A 20,493-nucleotide genomic window follows, 5' to 3' on the forward strand; every position below is an offset into this window, starting at 1 on the left:
GACCGATACTCCATAGCTGCTGGTCGTTCTTATTTCTGTAAAGGTCACAAGCAGGTAAACTTTCAGCTTTACGAAACGAAGGAAGGTCTGGCTCTCGCGGGCTCTTGGTCCATATTATACTATAATCAAAATAACGAGGCACAGAATTTCATACTTTTACGTTTTATGTGAAGTTTCGATTCGCCGCGACCGTTTAGATTTTATAATGATATCTTATCATTACCGGAAGTTGATTTTGTAAAAAATTTAACATAGTATAAAACTGCTGTAACTGAAGTAAAAACGTAGAGTCAAGAACAGCTGATTTGAGACATTTGGCGCTAAAGAGTTCAACATTGAAAATGGAAACAAAAAACGCATTAGCGCCTTCATCATCATTAACCTATTTTGCCCACAGCTGGGCGACATTAATATGTTGTAATTTGTAGTTTTCATAACTTTTTGCCCGTAATTGCTAAAATTATTACCGAACTCTTACATAAGTTGTATTGTAATATTATTTATTACCGATTTCTTTAGGCAGCTGCAACATAATGACTTATAATTAGGTACCTATTGAAATACATAATATTACATTGTGGGCGAAAGCGCTGCCTATAAAGCAATGATTTCAAAACTGAAAACTAAAGTATAGGCTGTCGGTAAAGACTACAAATCTTTTTAGAAAAAATGTTATGCCAGATCTTCAATTTTCATTTTTCAACATACAAAGTGATGGTCTAAAAGCTGGTCTTACTATTTGTTTGTTTATGGCAAGCTCTATTTAGATTTTTGTAAGTCTGAGGAGGTTACTTTTTTAACATGCAGTTTAAGAGAAATAAGAGTTTAACAGCTTATTTTAATAGCTTATAGCATTTTATGTTAGCTCAGTGGCTAGGTTATTGCGGACATTGTAATAAAACCGTTATTTTTTATGCTGTATTAGCTGACATTTTTGAATTTAGAATGCATTTAAACTATGCCGGCCGGTTCAGCAGATGGCAATGGCACATGCCATTAGAAACTCATAGAAAAACCATAAATTGAGTTTAGACAACTCGTTTCTATAGGTTACTTGAGGAAAAAGCTATCATTTGTCTATGGAAAAAAATATTAGACGATTACAAAGCGGAAATAAATAAAAAATACAGGAAGCAATGACAGGTAAATATTATTACGTTTAATATAAATGAATTTAAAGTATAGTCTGTCAAGAAAGTGAAGAAATTAAAAAGTGGCTACATTGTAGTGTTCATCCTTTTCGAATAAATTTAAGAGAAAAGGGTTGACACTACGATGTTGCCACTTTTTAATTTCTTCACTTTCTTGACGGACATGCCTATAATTAAAACTATACTAACGTAAAATAGCAATGGCACTGTAACCATTTTAATATAAAATGTAGTTTTTAATTACTTGAAAATACGTAAATCGTATTAATAATTTATTTTTAACCCTCAAAAGACTTATTAAATACCGTTCTACCGTATAGTACTCAGCTTCATTTTTAGTGTTCCATACCCAAAGGGTAAAAACGGGACCTTAATTGGGTCCGTCTGTCTTTCTCCAGGCTGTATCTCAAGAACCGCAATAGCTAGACTTCTGAAATTTTCACATAATGTGTATATCTGTTGCCGCTATAACAACAAATACTAAAAATAAAACAAAATTTATATATAAGGGTGGCTCCCATACAAGAAATGTAACATTTTTGGCCTTTTTTGCTCGTAATCAATAATGGCAACAGCTAGGAATTTAAAAATTTCCTCAAAATCCTTAAATATATTTGTGCTTTAATAATTAATAATAAAATATAAAATACATATTTAACGGGGGCTTCTTTCGATCTTTAATCGTAACGGAACCCTTCGTGCGCGAGTCCGACTCGCACTTGGCCGATTTTTTTAAACAAACGAAAAACGTCAGTTGCCAAGCACTAGCAGGAAAGTCGCGCTGTACTAAGCTTTCTAAGCTAAGTCATAAACATGACAAATTCAAACTATTCTGCCTTACTAGGAATAACTACTACGGATTTCCCCAGAATGACTCACACCGCACTTGACACGCGAAAATAGGCTTTATTGTGTAAAGAAAAGGTATTTTCTACCATTAAAGGCACTTCAAATAGAAAACTATTTACCAAAACGTTGTAACTGATTAAGTCTTTATTTTCGTGTTCTAGTACGCGTTAGGGATTATTACTGTTTTTATAAGTAATTAGATTTACTTACTAACATAAGTAAGTATTAAGTTAGTAAAATATAGCTTGTTCTAATAATATTATGATCAAATCTTGAAAGAATCAAACATAATACTTTAAATAGAGAATTATGCGTTACTTTGCGGATAAACTTAATATTATAACATCATGAGAGCACCCATATACCGTATAATACAATTATTTTATATTTTTATAAGAGAGCAATTATGCAGCGCAAAAATATTATAGTTAATAGTATGTATACGTATGTGTGGTTAATAGATTTTTTTTTGTAAAATTTAATACCTACCACTTAAGGCGACGCCTTGATAATTTGGCTGTAGCGATATCGAGTTTTCTCAGCAATGACTAAAGCTAAGAAATTAAAGTTCATTGTCAGTATTCATCATGTCTTTGTCTTTGAATTACCCATAGCATAACACGATTGGTCAACTTTTATAACACAAAATAATCAATCAAAAAGACCTCAGTAAAAAAAGGATTCCTATTTTGCCAACAGAGGAGAGTGACTTAAGCTTCCAAATTTTTTACATAAATTGGTAAGTAGCGATATCGAGTTTTCTCAGCAATGACTAAAGCTAAGAAATTAAAGTTCATTGTCAGTATTCATCATGTCTTTGTCTTTGAATTACCCATAGCATAACACGATTGGTCAACTTTTATAACACAAAATAATCAATCAAAAAGACCTCAGTAAAAAAAGGGATTCCTATTTTGCCAACCGAGGAGAGTGACTTAAGCTTCCAAACTTTTTACATAAATTGGTTCACGTTTACACTTTAATGTGCCTATAGCTTATATGAAATGTATTTATGGTTTTAAAATTACGCGACAAAAACCATTTTGTCGCTTACGTCCTTTCCATTTTTGCTGTTCCATTTCTTGTTTTCTATGAGAGGCCGGGCCGGCCTTTTATACAGGGTGTAATAAAAATAAGTGATAATCCTTGTAGAGAGTTCACTGTGAAAGTAGCAGCACTGAAAGACCATTTTTTGTTTCACTTTTGTATGGGGAAACTCGTGACGCTCGGGCCCTTGCCCATACAAAAGTAAAAAAAAAACGTCTTTTAGCGCTGCTACTTTCATTCATAGTGAACTCTCTACAAGGAACACGTACACACCCTAAAGTATTATCACTTATTTTTGTTACAACGCGGCACCTTAATAAAGTAGACTCAACGGCTAAAACTCGTCAAAATCTGCCTATAAACTTTCTAACATAAATTATTATGCGTGCTCGATATAGTATTAATGTAACACATTTCCATATTAATTTTGGAGCATAAAATATTTAATGAACTTATAAATATTGAAACTTACTAACCAATTACATAAGTATAATAAAATATTATAGTTTATCGGTTTTGCAACACGCAAAGTAGTGCTTTAAAAACGTCAACTTTTATAAATAATTAATATTTAACTGCTTACTAGGCCATCTTGTGGTCCTTGTTTCATAGTTAATATCAGAGGGTAATTTTTTATTAATTTTCATCTTTAATTTGACATCACTTTCTTCTTTTCGTCTTTCACTTCAAGTGATAAGTGGATACAAAATAAAACTGCAGTATCGAATAATTGAGTGAGCTAATAAAATTAAGAGAGTTGTGAGTCTGTATTTTTGAAAAAAAAAAAACAAAGAATATTACTACATATGTACATACTTAACTTTTAGTTTCATAAATATAAGGAAAACTTTTAACTTTTTGCTGTATAACTCTATGTAGCGTAGTCAAGACTCAAAAAGTGCCTTATTGCCTATAGGCAAAGTTTTCCTTATATGTCTATATTCAAAGTAAAATATAAGTATATAATGTATATAAGTTAAAAATAATTATTTTTAACTTACTTATATACATATTATACTTTTTCCTTATATTTCTTGTTTGTGAAATGAAAAATAAAGACCAATTAGCAAGCCGTTTGTCGTGAAAAAATGGGGAGTTAAAAATATGAGTGGTGGAAATTAGTCAGTTCGCGTGCGAGAGGTGTTGTAGTGTGATTACATCGGCCATGTTGAACAATATTTTAATCACGATTATTTCTCTATTTAGCTTCCCTGATTTTTACGTAAACAAGGGGAATATTCAAGGTCTCTGTAATGTTTAGCTTATGTGGAGAGTCTATATTATAGTTAGTGCGGCAAAGTGCGCCTACCCGGCAAGTGCACCATAATATAATCTTGGAAATCTCCAAATAGCAGTATGGAAAAATAGCTAAATGGCGCACATGCCGGGTAGGCGCTCACTATATATTCTAATTGACGATAAATGTTAGTAAGTCACTATTTACTAGTGTTTATTACCAATCTCTACATTTTAAAATTTATCAAACACATTCCCAACGACCAGCAAGCTTGCTATTTGCATTAAATTAAACTACTTCTTAAGGCATCATATTGTGTAAAGTGAAAAAATATAATATGTAAAAGTTTGTCCTCTTTATTTTAATTACAATTAGTTATGGCTTACCACTTAACGTTATCCAAATACATATACACATTTATTTCACTAATAAGGACTATTGACACCTTATTCAATTAATAACCCCTATTTGCTCACCTTCATAATATAATTAAAAAGCAGATCTATAGATAGTTAGCAATAAATTCTACCAATTTAAAGATGACATCTAAAAAAACCTACAATTTAAAAGTCATTCCAAAAAGCTATAATCTCAGAACAATTAAGTAGTTATCTTGACGCGAGACAAAAACTATTACAATTAGTCGGACTATAGGCAGGTGTCGCAAAGGTGTTCTTTATTAGACAAGAAAATGCTGACATTTATACTGGAATGTTGTCCGTGGAACCTTTTCTAGAACTTAGAATACTTTTTATACCATAAAATTCCTATTAGCGAATAGAATCATAATTATATTTTAATTCTGCAATTAATGTTGCAATAGCGTCATTTAAAAGAGATGTCAATGTTATTTAATTTCGATGATAGCTTAGCAACAGGGTTTCCCGACTGATGAAGAAGGGTTGTGTTTTAAGTATTGCATTTCGATGTATACGCCTACGCCTCAGTCTAGGTTTTTAATAGACAATATATCAAAAAAAGGAATTGAAAATGTACATAAGTATATAACATACTTAGTAAATAAAAGCGTTGAAATTTTATAACACAGACAACGTTATTCTTCCGTAGAATAAACATTTTCATTTTTCGAATCGTTCTAAATAATCTAAATTATATTAGTAGATAATCTAAAATATCTACTTTAATTTCCTCGAAACTCATAAAATTACTAAGCTACGCGTAAATCGCTCAACTTTAATTTGTGTTACAAAAGAGAAGAGAATTTATTGGAGAAGCGAATGGCCTAACTATTAAATTTATAGCGAAGACAGAAACTCGTAACTCGGGCGAAAACTCGGAATAAAGGTGAAATTGGCGAAAAGTTCTTCAGCATTCCGAATATGTATTGCCGGCGGAATTCGCCGAACATCTATGAATATTATCGGCTTTTCGCTACTCCCGAGCGGCTTGTTTACGCGATTCTGCGATTCTCGGAAAGATTGGTTTAGTCTGATTTTACTGCATGAGTTTACAGTGCTTGTCTGTTACACATTTTAAAACGTAGGCAAGGTCTTTGTTGTGTTCTTGATATGGAAAACGTTTTAAGATTTCCGAACGAAACAGTTTTTGTAAAATGTGATGGAACTTTTGCAAAATAAGACATTGTTTCCCTATCTTCTTTTAAAAAATATCTTTACCCAAAAACCTTAGAGACTATAAAAATATACATGACGCATACAATTCTTACCTGTTTCTCACTGGTGATGTCGTCGAGCTCCATGGGCCCGGTGGCCATGGGTGGCGCGCCGTGCATGGGCGACTTGAACCCGGCCGTGGAGGACACCGCCGCCACCTGCCCGCTGCTCTCCGAGCTCACCTCCATGTTGGACCCGTCCGACTCGGAGCTGTTCGCTCGCATTTTCCGCCGCTCCTTTTTCCTGAAGTCCGAACGAGTCGGCGAGCTCCCGCTCCCGAAGCCGTTGGTCTTCTTGTCGTAACTGTTGTCTATCAGCATCGGGTTCTGGAAGCTGGCGTGGTGCAGCCCGTTGGGCGTGTACTTCTCCTGCAGCGCCTTCACGTCGAACGGTTCGTTCTTGAGCACGTGGACGACCGTCGGGCTCTGGATGTTCTGGATGAGGCTGCCGTTCTGGTGCAGCAGCGTGCCGTTCTGGTGGATGATCCCATTCTGAGTTGGGAAGGCGTTGATCGTGGTGATGTTGGGCTGGTATAGCTGGATGTGGCGGTCGTCGATGTAGGCCTGCGGCGCCGGCGCCAGCTCGCGCGCCTGCAGCGGCGCGGGTACGATGGGGTAGCTGCGCGCGTTGACGGCCGTTAGCGTGTGGAAGGTGGTCGCGTTGACCGGCGACAGCGTGGTGAGCGTGGTGGACAGCGGCGCCACCTGGGCCAGCGTCGTGAGGTGCGGGGAGGAGGGCGCCGTGAGCTGCGTGAGCTGGGTTAACTGACTAGGGCTCGCGCTGGGCGTGGGGCTCGAGGTGACCGGCACGGGCGTCACGCTCGGCAGCCCCGTCTCCGGGATGACGGTGGTCTCGGGGAACGTCTGGAACTGGCTCTGGAAGGACGGCAGCTTGTTCGGGATCGGCTGCAGCGTGACCGACTGGTACTCGAGCGGCGCCGAGAAGCCGGCGCGCAGGATGGCGTCCTTGGAGTTGACGGTGATGGGCATGGACTCCCAGGGGCGGTACTGCGGCTGGCTGGCGATGACGGAGACGCCGTCGGCGGTCCGCTCGTAGTACTCCCAGGCGGGGTCGAGCAGGCGCGCGTCGGCCGTCAGCAGGCGCTGGTCGTCCGCCATGTCGCCGAACGTGGAGAAGGGCGGCAGGTCGCCCGGCCCGCACGCGGCGCCACGCAGCGCCTCGCTCATGTCGCCCGCCCGCCACGGCGCGACCGCATCGCGACACTCTTTACCTCGCTATACAAAAATAACCTCTACTACTCCTACGGCGTATGAACACTGGGTGCTGCACTGGAACTTGCGATTTGTACTTTGAGACTTAGTTCGTCCGTTACACTAAGTAGCACTCGAGGTACGGCACACCGGTTGACACTACACTAATCACAATTTTCGTTATCTCACTAATATGCTATCGTATAGTCCTCGACGAGGTAAGCTTGAGTCTTATTCTAGGGATTATAAAATCTTTGGCTGCTTCTAAAATGCTCAATTTGTCGTTTCGACGTTTCACTTTTAACTATCAATAAAATATTTGTGCACTTGTATAACGATGAATTATTTTGGAACGTTAAAATACTGGTCGTCGATAGATTCTCCTAATTTTTCTTCCTTGAAGGCTTCTTTTATTGTAAATACCGATTCAGACTTAAATTAATTTGTACTGTTTGGGAGTTAGCGTATACTATTTGCGTAATTTTTATCGTTAAAAGGTTTAAAAAATAGTGCTTATATTATTTTTTCGAAACAAAAGATATGACTGGAGGCTTTGGTTTGAGGATTTCGTGGCTTTTGGTTGGTGGTAGTCTTCCATCCGGTGACATTCGAGGCGGAGGCTTTCCGGTGTTATCCGTGCGGCCTACACCAATCTGCAACAAACATTTAACATTAATTAAGCTTTAACACATTGCACAAAATGAATATATTTTCTAATCTAAATGAAAAACAAAACAATAACTGCAAATCGCAAAAGCTATAACTGTTACAAAAGTTCGTTCCATGTTTTCCTGTGCTCATTAGGATTTAATTAAAAAAAACATTAAAAAAAAAAAACAAAATGTAAGTGTTTACCGGCGGGGCGGGCATGCGCGGCGCGTGTTTTGAATGGCGCGTAAATCGATGGCGCGAATGACGCTATCCAAGTTTTGTCGTAAGTGCAACTTTACAATTATATTTTTGGTCCGCGAATTTAGTAGTTAGTACTCATTGTAATTTGGTACATTGTAGAGCTCTCTCTACAACGAAATATGCGGCTGCAGTGTAAAGTCAGTGTAGAGTTCTACAATTGTTTAGTTTTTAGAACACTTACTTTATATTATATTTTTTCTGCATTTTCGGGTTCATTTACGAATGTACTTTTGTTTTGCAATATGTATTTGATGGAATTTATCATAAACATGATAAATTCCATCAAATCTTAAAATTCACTAATTAGTTACTGTTTTAGATTATTTTCAAAATCCTGTAATAACGTTAAAAGAGAATCCCAAGTGAGTTCTTCAATCACTTACAAACGTAGTATCAGATAAAGAGTTCAAGCCGATAATCATGTTGTCATGTATAATGCTAAGTACTCACATGCGGTTTTGCTCGATAGTTTTACTCCAAATCGAGTAAAAATTACTGTGTGGACCGCAAAACTGACAGCTCGAAGGCTCGCATTGAGCTTGATGGAATTAAATATATCGAATTAGAATAAAACTATCGAACAATTCTGAATGTGTGGACGAAAGCCCCAGCCGCGGGTTTTGCTCGACGTTATTGTCGATCGAGCAAAACCGTATGTGAGTACTTAGCATTACACGCCCGTGACGTCACGCTTCAGTGTTACCACTCTATTATTTTCCCCGATTTCTAGGAATTTTGCTGTTTGTCTGCTTCTAGTAATTTTATAATTGCTTAAGAAGAATTGCTTAAGAAGAATTTTCAAAGTGTTGAAATATTGTCTTTCGATAACAAAATAGAAAATGAGTGACAATGATTACAAAATATGTAGAGTTCTGAAATAGTAGCATCATAATATTTCAGTAGTCAGTACTCCTTAGTAAAGATTAATCTATAACACAACATGATTAATAAATTAATAACACTAGATGCCCGCAACTCCGTTGCGCCAAATTTAGTTATCGCGCGGGAACCGTACATTTTTCCGGGATAAAAAGTATTCTATTTCCTTTCCCGGGACTCAAAGTATTTCCATACCAAATTTCGGCATAATCGGTTTAGCGGTTTCGGCGTAAAGAGGTAACAGACAGACAGATAGATACACTTTCGCATTTATAATATTCATTTAAAGTTAAACTTCATTAAAAGTATGGAAGTATGGATTGTTATGTAAAATTATGCCTTAGAAAGGTGTAGTTATTATGTTCAACAAATGTGGGTAGGTATATATATGTGGGTAGGTATATATATGTGGGTAGGTATATATATATGTGGGTAGGTATATACAGGGTGTAACAAAAATAAGTGATAATACTTTAGGGTGTGTTGTACGTCGTCCTCTTAGAGAGTTCACTGTGAAAGTAGCAGCGCTGGAAGATCAATTTTTTTTTCACTTTTGTATGGGGAAACTCGTGACGCTCGGGCCCTTCCCCATACAAAAGTGAAAAAAATTTTTCGTCTTTCAGCGCTGCTACTTTCACAGTGAACTCTCTACAAGGAACACGTACACACCCTAAAGTATTATCACTTATTTTTGTTACACACTGTATATGTGGGTAGGTATATATATGTGGGTAGGTAAATAAACACCTAAAGATTATTAACTCATTCAGGCTTCAATATCCTTGACAATACCCTGCGATTACGTCCATGGACCTAATATCGACGTTTTCGTTCTTTTTCGTTTTCGTCACGTGGCGTTTAGTTAGTAAACAAACTAATAATAGATTCGTTCATAGAAATTGAACGCTCTATTTCGGAGCCACTATTTTCAGTCAACTATTTATAAAATTTTATTTCGATCCTGCCCTTATTTCGGATTTGATTTTAATAACTGTCAAACAACTTCAACTAGATCTATTTTTATATATTCAAATTCGTATTTCAATTCCATTTTTTTTGTATTTGTCTATCAAACTGTCCGTCCGTCTATTACGTTGTACGGTTTGAAGAATGAAGAAATTTTAGTCACATTTTCGAGATAAAGATTCTATATCCTGTTTAGTTGAGTTTTTATCCCCGAAATTGTGCGGTCTCCGAGAATTAAGCAAACTGTTTACACATCGATATTAAAAAATACAAAACTCTTACTTTATTTTTAAACGGTGCTATCAATCGGAACTAATAAGCTTAGAAATACTTTATTGATACACCGAAACAAAAGCGAATCCCTCTCACAACCCCTGCATGGGAGTTCTACATCAAAAGAAATAATTTTGTTTGTCTTGTAAAGAGGAAATTGCAACACCGAGTCGGCATTTTTGCTCTAGAGCTCCTGGGGGAGGTACAAAGTTACCGAGGTACAAACTCCTGGGGTACAAATTCCCGAGGTACAAACTTCACATGTACAAGTTACGCCACTTGAGCGCGTTAGCCGGAGAAGTTTGTGCATCATTATACTTGCACTTCATTATCTTGAGTTATGTTTGTTAAATGTGCTCATTATGCTGGCTTTTAAAGGAAAGGAAGCAAAAGAGGCATACACCTTAGTATTTAATCTAAATCTTGATACCTACAGAATTCTTTTGAATGGAATGGAATGGAAGTATACAATGGTTTTTCCTTCGCATTCCGTACTCAGTTCCTAGAGGCTCATTCGAGCATTGCGTCATCGAGTCTCAAAAGTGCGATCAAAATGCTCCGACTAGTAATCACAACGCGAAACTCTTTGTAGGCACGCACAAAGAACGCTCCACGAAAAAAAAAAAGATTAAAAAGCTCGGAACGGAACGCAGCGGCGCGGTTGTGTGCGTGCGTGAATATTCGCCGCTGCGCGTGTCCGTGCGCGTGCGGACGGGGGTGGGTCAGTGTGCGTGCAGCCGTGTGAGTGAGGAACGCGATAGTATCTGGGTCTCGGTTGTCAAGGGCAACCGTACAACCGCTGCAGCGAAAGCATTGCGTTTTCAGCTTTGCGCTGTAATTATATGGCTTATTTTTAGCATCGGATGTTGTCGCTTTTTTGTCCTGGCGCGCTCCGGCGGGCATGTTTAGATGACGTTTAGGAATCTTCGAATCCTGAACTCGGATCGCGACGGAGATTGTCTTATTATGTCTTCATAACTGACGACTTCATAACTAAATACATCGGCAGCTTTAAGCTCAATCGTCATTTTGATCTCTACAACATTTTAAGGTTATTTTTTATACATATAATCAGGCATCATTTGTATTTAGTATACAAAAGCTTCCTACATTTAAATACCTTTACATACGTACCTAGGCTTTATTGTCACTATATCAAATTACGGTAACAAAAAGTAGAGTAAAAGTAACAAAGTGACATCCGGCATAATAGTTGCGCCTGCGCCGGAAGCCGATATCTCCGTTACACAGATCATACCTTGATAACATCGATATCTACTTATCGATACAAGGTCTAAGTTATCCTGTATTATTAATGGTGTTGCGACTACTATATTATTGCTTAATCTATACTAAGATAACTAATGTTGCCTGCGACGATTGCAAAAGGAAATGTCTTCTGGAATCTTTTTTACATTAAAATATAATAATAATAATAATAATAATAATAGCTCCCACACCGGTTTCGGTGACGGTGGCCGGTTTCATTGAAACCAGGCCAGCTACGCAGGAGTAATTTTATAGTGCCCAAGTATGTGCGCAGTACACAAGAGCACTCTCTATTCCTTTACTCTCATAACCCAGTGGGACGGACGACCGACACGACTGGCGAGAGATCAGGCGCAGGACCGACTTTTTACATGCCCATCCGACGCATGGATCATCTTACTTTTCAGACAATCAGGTGATCAGCCTGCATTGTCCTAACCAAACTTGGAAATAACATGTTTCCAACGCGGGAATCGAACCCACGACCTCCGAGTCAAGAGCCGCGCTCTATACCACTACTCCACGGAGGCGTTAAAATATAGCTTACGTTCGTCGTATCGTAGTCTACCATAAAGTCTATGCAAAATTTTATGAAAATTTGTACCACAATTTCAAAGCATGTTCAAAACTAAAAAAATAAACTTCCGATGATTGATGAACTAATAAAAAAGTAAGTAGATTTTATTCTATTAGCTTATTGGGACCTAATCTTCGATTTTAATCATTATCATTTTTGACTCTCATAAAGACAAAGTTCAAACAAATTGTTGTTACAATTCCAATGAACGAAAACTAAACTGTTGTCATACATAAATACATATTATAGAGAATTTAAAAAAAAATTGTGAATGTTGGCTGCACTGGCATCAAGTAATAACACAGGATACGTGCGTCAGGAGTTCAGGACATGATTGCACTGTCGGCGGCGCAATAGCTCTATAACATGAAGACACCTTTATTATAACGTTAATATAAAGTTTAGTTCAGTATCAAAACGATTGGAGGCTTTTTTGTGGAATAGAAAATAATATTATGATGGTTAGATATCGACTGTCGTCCTTATGTTGTTTCAAATTTTCGACTTTTCAACAAGTCTTTAGTACTGTCACATTTAGTATAATCTCTCCGGCTTACCCCTAGTTTGTATATTATTGGGTCTATCTTTGTAAGATTTAAATTATTTATTGAAAATGTTTAACTTTCTATTAAGATCGGAGTAAATTTTTTAGGTGTTTTTTGAAAACTACGTACTCTTTTGCTCTACCATATTAAACATATAATATTAATTTACTACCTTCAAACAAAACAAAGGCAGTTAACCTCAAAGTATGATAAGGAGGCTCTCGAGATAGAGTTACCGGCCCATCCCATTGAGCTCAAATCCCGCTCAATAGAGACACAGATGTGAACTTTTTTATAATAATCTTTCCCACACTACCACTTTTTCTTATGCATTAATACATATACCACGACACCGAAAACTTTGAAAAGAATTACTTTGAAGTTCGAACCTTACTACGCAAGGAATAAGGGTGCAGTTATTATGCGCGTCGGATTTCATTGTAGAGTATTGTTTGCTGGGAGTTTAGTGAGGATTTTTTGTGCGTACATCTTTCTCCACTATCGGATACGACATCGGAAATTGTGCGTTTTTTGTGTTGCACCTCAGAGCTATGAAAGATTGCTCGAAGGAAGTCACACATGTATGATTTCGTATGATTTACTATTGTTTTCCTCTCGAAATTAAAGTTACGTTAGAAACGAAGTTTATGAAGTCTTGACAATAGTTTCTATATTTTTAAATCAAAGTTATGAAATGGTTGAAACATAAATGGAGATAGACTAATATAACAGTCTGTATAAAGTGCAAATAAAATCAAATCATGCAATTCCAAATTCAAAAGCACAAGTTAATACATTAGGATAATTGGCTAGCAATTATTTGAGAGTACGGACATTGCTTTTAAATATAGAATTATAGAGTAAAGTACAATGGTAGAGACGTTATGACCGAGCATTCACCGGCTAGACACAAAATAAAATGTTCTCTACGTCTCTACAATTACAAAACTTGATGTTTGAAGAAGAAAATATAGAGTATGAATAGCAAAGTTTGCTTCGAAGCAATAAATGGGGATTATCCCAAATATTATTGGCGACACGCAATAATACAGTATTAAAATGTAGAGTTTGATATTTGGGGGCTTACAGGATAAGACATTAAAATTTACTTTCTTGAGAAATATTGAAATTTTGAGTAAAATTTAATATAAATTCTCACGCAATTTTCCTTACATTTACCTTTACTGTTTAGTTTTTATTCGTCTACTATCTTACTATCTAGGGAAAAAGCTCACATTTTTTTTAACTAAAACAGTATGAGCAATCTAAAATAACAAAACTGACTGAATCATACATTCTTCTTAAAAGAAGTAGCTGTACGGTAACATCTAACAAATCACCTAATAACCATTTCAGCAGAACTTCCTATTAATGTTAATTATACTATCAAAATTGATGTTTCACGTTTCCAACCGACATCAAAATCCAGAGCAACAAGAAGGAAACGTATCGTAAAAAAGGAAGCGTTGCACAATCTGTGACTATGAGCGGCCGCGGCGGAGCGAAATTGGCCAATTTGTTTATTTGTTTTCATTGGCCTCACTGAACTTGACTCCCCATTATCGCATCCACGGGAGGAAGGCGTATTATATCGAATTAATCCGTGGGACCGACCGTCTTCGTGTTATTGAGGCTCATTGGCGTATGTTAGCTCTATCTGTCTCAATTGGGCTGCTGCAGTTACTGCAATAACTGCTAAAGTATGTTTTATTTGTGATTTTATTTGTTTAGTTACATTGCAGATACATTAAATAATATACAAAATCTTATTTCAAGATTGCAAATTTGGAGTAAATGCAAAGTATATAATTCTTTATAGTTGTTATCGCAACTGCAAAGAAGTACATACTACACATACCTAATATTTACTCGACTCTACGAATACGTGGGGGAGCCATGCTTCGGCACGAATGGGCCGGCTCGACCGGATAAATACCACGTTCTCACAGAAAACCGGCCTGAAACAGCGCTTGCGCTGTGTTGCGCCGAGTGAGTGAGTTTACCGGAGGCCCAATCCCCTAACCCCTACCCTATTCCCTTCCTTACCCTCAACTATTCCCTTCCCTTCCCTACCCTCCCCTATTATTCCCTCTTAAAAGGCCGGCAACGCACTTGCAGCTCTTCTGATGCTGCGAGTGTCCATGGGCGACGGAAGTTGCTTTCCACCATCAGGTGACCCGTTTTCTCGTTTGCCCCCTTATTTCATAAAAAAAAAAAAAACTCTAATCTACTTTGTATTTACTCGACTGCACAATATAGGACCTGTATTTAGTATAGGTGTTATAAATTCTCTGTTTTTTAGATGAATCGTTATGTTTTGTGCTGAGAAACTCCTACATTTTATATAGGTATTAGTTTATATATATTTTAATCTGTAGATTAAATACCTACATGTAATTTGCTAGGTTATAATTACAATTTATGGTTCTCCACTTTTAGCAGAGGTAAAATTTAATTCACAGGATAGACAGAAATTCGTCCATCGACCATTAGCTGCTTGTCTCTGTCATACACGCATGAAGTATTGGTATCCGGCTTACAGAAAGTGTGGTTTGAATGACATTTTCGTGTGTGAGTGAAAGAGACAACCAGAGATAGGTCAATGGACGTATTTCTCTCTTTTCTATTTAATAAGCTCATATCTATATTACATTGTATCCTAAGAATAATCTTTAATCAAACTTATTATTCAATGTTCTTGGATGAATCTCTTGTACATTTCTACAACAATTCAATGCTTTTATAAAATATAAATATACGAATACGTATAATAGTGATACAAAATTGAATATACCCACAATTACAAATTCAAGGTGTATTGACTGACCTTTTCAGATATTTCATATTGTGTTCAATACATAAATATCTTTGTTACGGTATGACTTCTATCATTTAATTCTTTTTCTTTAAAGTAAGGGCTACTTTTCATTGAAGACTTTTAATGCGTACTTTTAAAAATAACTATTTTATTTAGAAAACGTAGAGGTAAAAAGTATTTTCAAAGTCCTGATTAAAAATGCTTGAAGAAAGAAAAAAATTTAGGAAATCCTAGCAACTTTGAAGCCGTAAAGTTATGTCTCATAATAACCAAATAGCTACTTCAGTAGCTTTGTTTCTATCACTCAGAAAACAGCAACAAAACTTTTAGATAAGCTATTTTGTCTTTAATCTGGCGATAGTGAAACAAGCTTACTGAAGTTACAATTTTACAAAAAAAGCTTACTAAGGTAATTGACTAAGCACTATTTGAAGAAAGAAGAAAATATTGTTACATAATAGCTTTGTCCACACTGTGCCTTTTTTCTGTTTGTCAAGGGCATACGTTAAAGCGCAGTCAACAGCGAACATGAGGCATGCCCGCGACGCATGCCTTCTGATCGTATCCAAAAACAAAAATGACAATGTTGGCGTTGCGTTTGTTGACGCATTCAATTATTGAATGCGCCAAAACGAAAGTTGAATGAAAGAAGATGACGAAAATTGAGGACGAAAGCGCAAAGTGTGGACATAGCTAATAAATAATACCCCATCATGTTGCATCATGGGATCGACATCGAACAAAAGAGAACAACAACATTTTCAATCAATCGTCAATATGTTTAAAAGCTGTATGAAAAATCGTCCCATAAACAAAACTTCCAAATAAAAATATAAAACAAACATAACTAATAAGTAATAACCATCCATGTAGGTAACAGTTCTGTTTCTTAAAACGGATACAACCTACAACATCATTCTTATAAGAGTTCCAAAGTATCCCCACAAAAGTACTGTTTGGGATTATCGCATCAATACATAATCGGCTGCGTTCCCACCAGTGGGGTAAAATTTCATTAACACCATACACGAACGCGATGCGTCATGGCGAATTTGCGACGTCACCCCATGCCCGTGCTCCACAATTGTACAGTTCACATACTAATTTATGGCGATTCGAACAGAAATTGCCACGAATTGCCATACATTTGTGGTTTTGACTAATGAATTTACAGTCAAAGCTTGGAAAAAGGAATAAAGAATGACGCATGATTGTCAATGTAGAGTTCACAAAGGATGCAAGTTTGCGATTCTGTTCTGTGTATCCTGAAAATATCTACTGTCTACAATCTATATCAATATTATTTTAACATTGTAGGTAATAAGTATACATTAAAGGAATTGATCAAACATTCTTGTAAAGTTTACAAACCAATACACAAAACTACAAAGAATGCAAGCAAAACTTTTTACTTCTTCTAAGGAATTCCGCTGTTAACGCTAACTTATTCTAAAGTACGTCTTACTCCACGACGGTTAATTCTACGGGGTCTACCACCACAGCAGGAAAACATGGATCGATTTGCAAAAGTTGCACAACGAAAGCTCCAGCGGAAGCTCGCGGACGGAGCTTCACGCTCCAGCGCCCGCTGTAACTAAACATCCACAAAAAACCAGAAGCTTCCACAAGTTTAGCACTCGCACAACTAACACAAAACTTCGGCAAGCGCGGTACCTCTGGTCGCTTCCATCCGCGCCTCCTTTTTTTCTTCGTCTCGCCGCTTCGACGACGAAGGACGCGCGCGAAAATAAACAAAAAAGGGTAGCGAAGTTCGCGATCGTGTTTCGCGCGGCGGCGGCGCGTCCGTACTGTGCGGCGTGCGGCGGAGGACTGGCGGCGGTACGCGGCGCGCGGCCAATCCCGCGTGGTCACGTGACGCCCCGCGCCCGCACGTTGTTTACAAATAATAATAATAGCCCGGTGGCGCCGCCTCTACAGCTACGCGCTACGAGCTACGCACAGCTGTCGCTGCATTTGGCGGGATTCGATTCGGTGCTTTCGATCTGTTTACTTCGAGCTTTCGCGTTTGTTTATCGATCGCGACCGTTGGGGCCTCCGGCGGCTACGTTTCGGGCGCATCTCGCCGAAAATATGCGCACGATCGTCCAAATATTCGTCCGGAGTTGTTTACGCGGTAATCTTTCATTTTGCAGGGGTGATCCCCATCAGGCGACAGGTTGGTGTTGCGATTGTTTCGCGCTAGGTGAGGTGGTGCGAGGGCTCAGCTCACCCCAGTGCATATTCACCTATATCTGGTGTCCCCTCGTGGCCGCACTTGCTGATCCCCTTCACCCAGTTCATTATCTAATCGTTCACAATGAGGCTGATGAGCATCTAAGAGACCTGCGATTGTGTTCACAAGACGAGTGTCCACTTCGAGCGTGATTGAAAGCTTTTTTCTCGTAATTACTCGGTGAGAATCGTTAGCAAGCAGCAAAGTAAAAAAAAAAACTCCGAAGAGGCAGTGATAGCGTTCAATCAGCAAGTAGAAAACATGCCTTCAGATCTGTGGTCCTCCTGTTTAAAAAAATGGTTCGATCGCATAAAAAATGTTTAGAATGTAAAGGAGAGTACTTTGAAAAGCAATAAACATAATATTTTGGTTATAAGACGTCGTTTTTCTAAGTTACGCAAAACTTTCAGTGTGACCTACGTATACGACCATTCATCGTCGCCGTTGACTATGTTTCAGACGTTATTTTGCCTAAAGACATGCAAGTGAAGATATAAACTCCTTTCAGTCATGGATTTCAGTATCGTCAGTAATGGTCGCTTACGATCTGTATCCATTGACTTCTTTCAAGCTTTCTCAAATTTTTTGTCTACCGTGATAACTATATACAGGGTGTAACAAAAACAAGTGATAATACTTTAGGGTGTGTACATGTTCCTTGTAGAGAGTTCACTGTGAAAGTAGCAGCGCTGAAAGACCAAAATTTTTTTTCACTTTTGTATGGGGAAACTCATGACGCTCGGGCCCTTGCCCATACAAAAGTGAAAAAAAATGTTAGTCTTTCAGAGCTGCTACTTTCACAGTGAACTCTCTACAAGGAACATGTACACACCCTAAAGTATTATCACTAGTTTTTGTTACACACTGTATAGCGGGCTTTCAATCCCTAAGCGGCACCCGGCTGTCGCATAACGACTGAACTGCGATTCCCACGATCGAGGTGTTACGCCAGAAGGGTATATATAAAACAAACTCGATTTTTAAGAAGGCAATAGATGTAAGTGCAATATTGAGAGTTTTAAAATATGTAGTTAAAATACAAAAGATCATTTTTTATACGCCCTTCTGGCTTGAAGCTCGCGATATGTATGATTCGACAAGTTGATGAAAATTTGCTATTCAATAGCTTTACCGCGGCAGTCCTCGACTGATAATAAAATTGAAACATTTAGTACTGTATCAAAAAATGTCGATGGCTCCTTAATATCATGATATGGGCGTTATCAAACTTCAAGTTACTAAAGTCACCAGCTCTAGGATTGTTTCACCCTCCCCCTGTTTTTTTTTTTTTTTTTTCAATTTTTTTCTTTGTTGTGGTGTTTGTTTTCTAGTGGCCCTTTTTTATAATTTCGAGCCACGTTGACACAGGTGAAGCCGACTAGGTGAACCAGGTGAACGTGGATTGAAAATATCAAAAAGACGGGTGAGCTGGCTTAGTAATACTTAGTATTGATGAACAGATATCATTACGTTAAATATCATAATTCATATTATTATTTAATTTCAACTGCTGCCTAGCAGGACTAAGCATGAGAAAAGTAAAAGGTGCTACGATCGAAAACGGTTTACACTTTACAGCCTTTCTTTTATTGCCTAGCTGTAACCTTAAAATATACATTTTTAAAGTGTTTAACAATAAAAATTACTATGTCATTTACACAGATTTATGTTGATAAAAGTAAAAATAAGAATTGCTTACTTCATAGTATTAACAAAATAGATTGTACATCGTTGTACGAAGCTTTTTGTTATTTTTATTCAGAGTTTTCAGCATTTTTCAAAATTTTTGAATTATTCGAATAATATTCTAATTATTTGAAAACTTTTGTAAAATATTCGAATTATTCAAATAGTAAATTTGTCGAATAATAACATTCCCTACAAATTACATTCATCATCATCATCATCACTACCATATTATACCATGCATCGTCCCATGATTATGAGCCTGTTATTGGTACTTTTCATAGTCTTTTAGATCGAGACTCGAGTTTGTCAAGCGATAATAAAAAAAAAATCTATACTTATAATATTATAAACCTGAAGAGTATGTTTGCTTGAACGCGCTTATCTCAGGAACTACAGATCCGATAGCAACAAAATAATACATTTTCATTCAAGAATATGTCTATATCATCTATCTTCAAAGCTAATAGTGCATCAAAGAAACTACGTATGTACTTAAATAAAAAAATATCATAGAACAGAATAATATCTACATTTTAAAACTTCATAAGTTTAAAATATAAATCCTACTAATATTATAAAGGCGAAAGTTTGTTTGGATGTATGGATGTGTGGATGTATGGATGTTTGTTACTCTTTCACGCAAAAACTACTGAACGGATTTTAATGAAACTTTACAATAATATAGCTTATACATCAGAATAACACATAGGCTACAATTTTAACCGACTTTCAAAATGGCGGAGGTGTTATGTTCGTTTTCTTATATTCAACGATTACTCCGCCGTTTGTAAACCGATTTTCAAAATTTTTCTTTTGGTATATAGGGTATCATCTCAATTTGGTATTATATTCACAAAAGTGGTGATCTGATGAAGGATCCATAAGTAATCGAGGGAACTCCTCAAAACTTATAGGGAAACATGTGGTGACTTCGGTTTCGTGAGAAGTATTTTAAGCATATGCTACCAACAAGTAAGATTTTGCACCGAGGTATACCTGGTATACCGTGGTTCGGAAGGTGCTGAGAGACATACAAGTTTGGGAGTTTCGGCGTTGTTTTAAGAACAGAAAGCATATACTACTATGCAAATTACATTCGTCATAATCATCATCTTCATCATCACTACCATATTATACCATTTAATAGTCTTTTAGATCGAGACTCGAGTTTGTCAAGCGATAATCAAAAATCTATACCTACCT

General features: G+C 37.2%; 1 protein-coding gene across 3 annotated transcripts in view; it reads right to left on the reverse strand.

The window, feature by feature from the left end:
* The window catches only part of LOC121730852 (DNA N6-methyl adenine demethylase), a 130,330-nt gene extending 113,147 nt beyond the window's left edge, over nucleotides 1-17,183 (reverse strand). For 2 of the 3 annotated variants that reach the window (XM_042120046.1, XM_042120044.1), the window contains exons 1-2: nucleotides 17,043-17,183; nucleotides 5,972-7,782 (exon numbers count right to left, since the gene is read on the reverse strand). In XM_042120046.1, coding sequence (XP_041975980.1) covers nucleotides 5,972-7,105 — 1,134 coding nt within the window. In that variant the 5' untranslated portion in view covers nucleotides 7,106-7,782; nucleotides 17,043-17,183. The other variant, XM_042120045.1, reaches the window with a different exon arrangement.
* Between the last annotated feature and the right edge of the window lie 3,310 nt (nucleotides 17,184-20,493).

This window comes from Aricia agestis, chromosome 10, assembly GCF_905147365.1.
Source record: "Aricia agestis chromosome 10, ilAriAges1.1, whole genome shotgun sequence".
In the NCBI taxonomy this organism is placed as follows: Eukaryota; Metazoa; Arthropoda; class Insecta; order Lepidoptera; family Lycaenidae; genus Aricia; species Aricia agestis.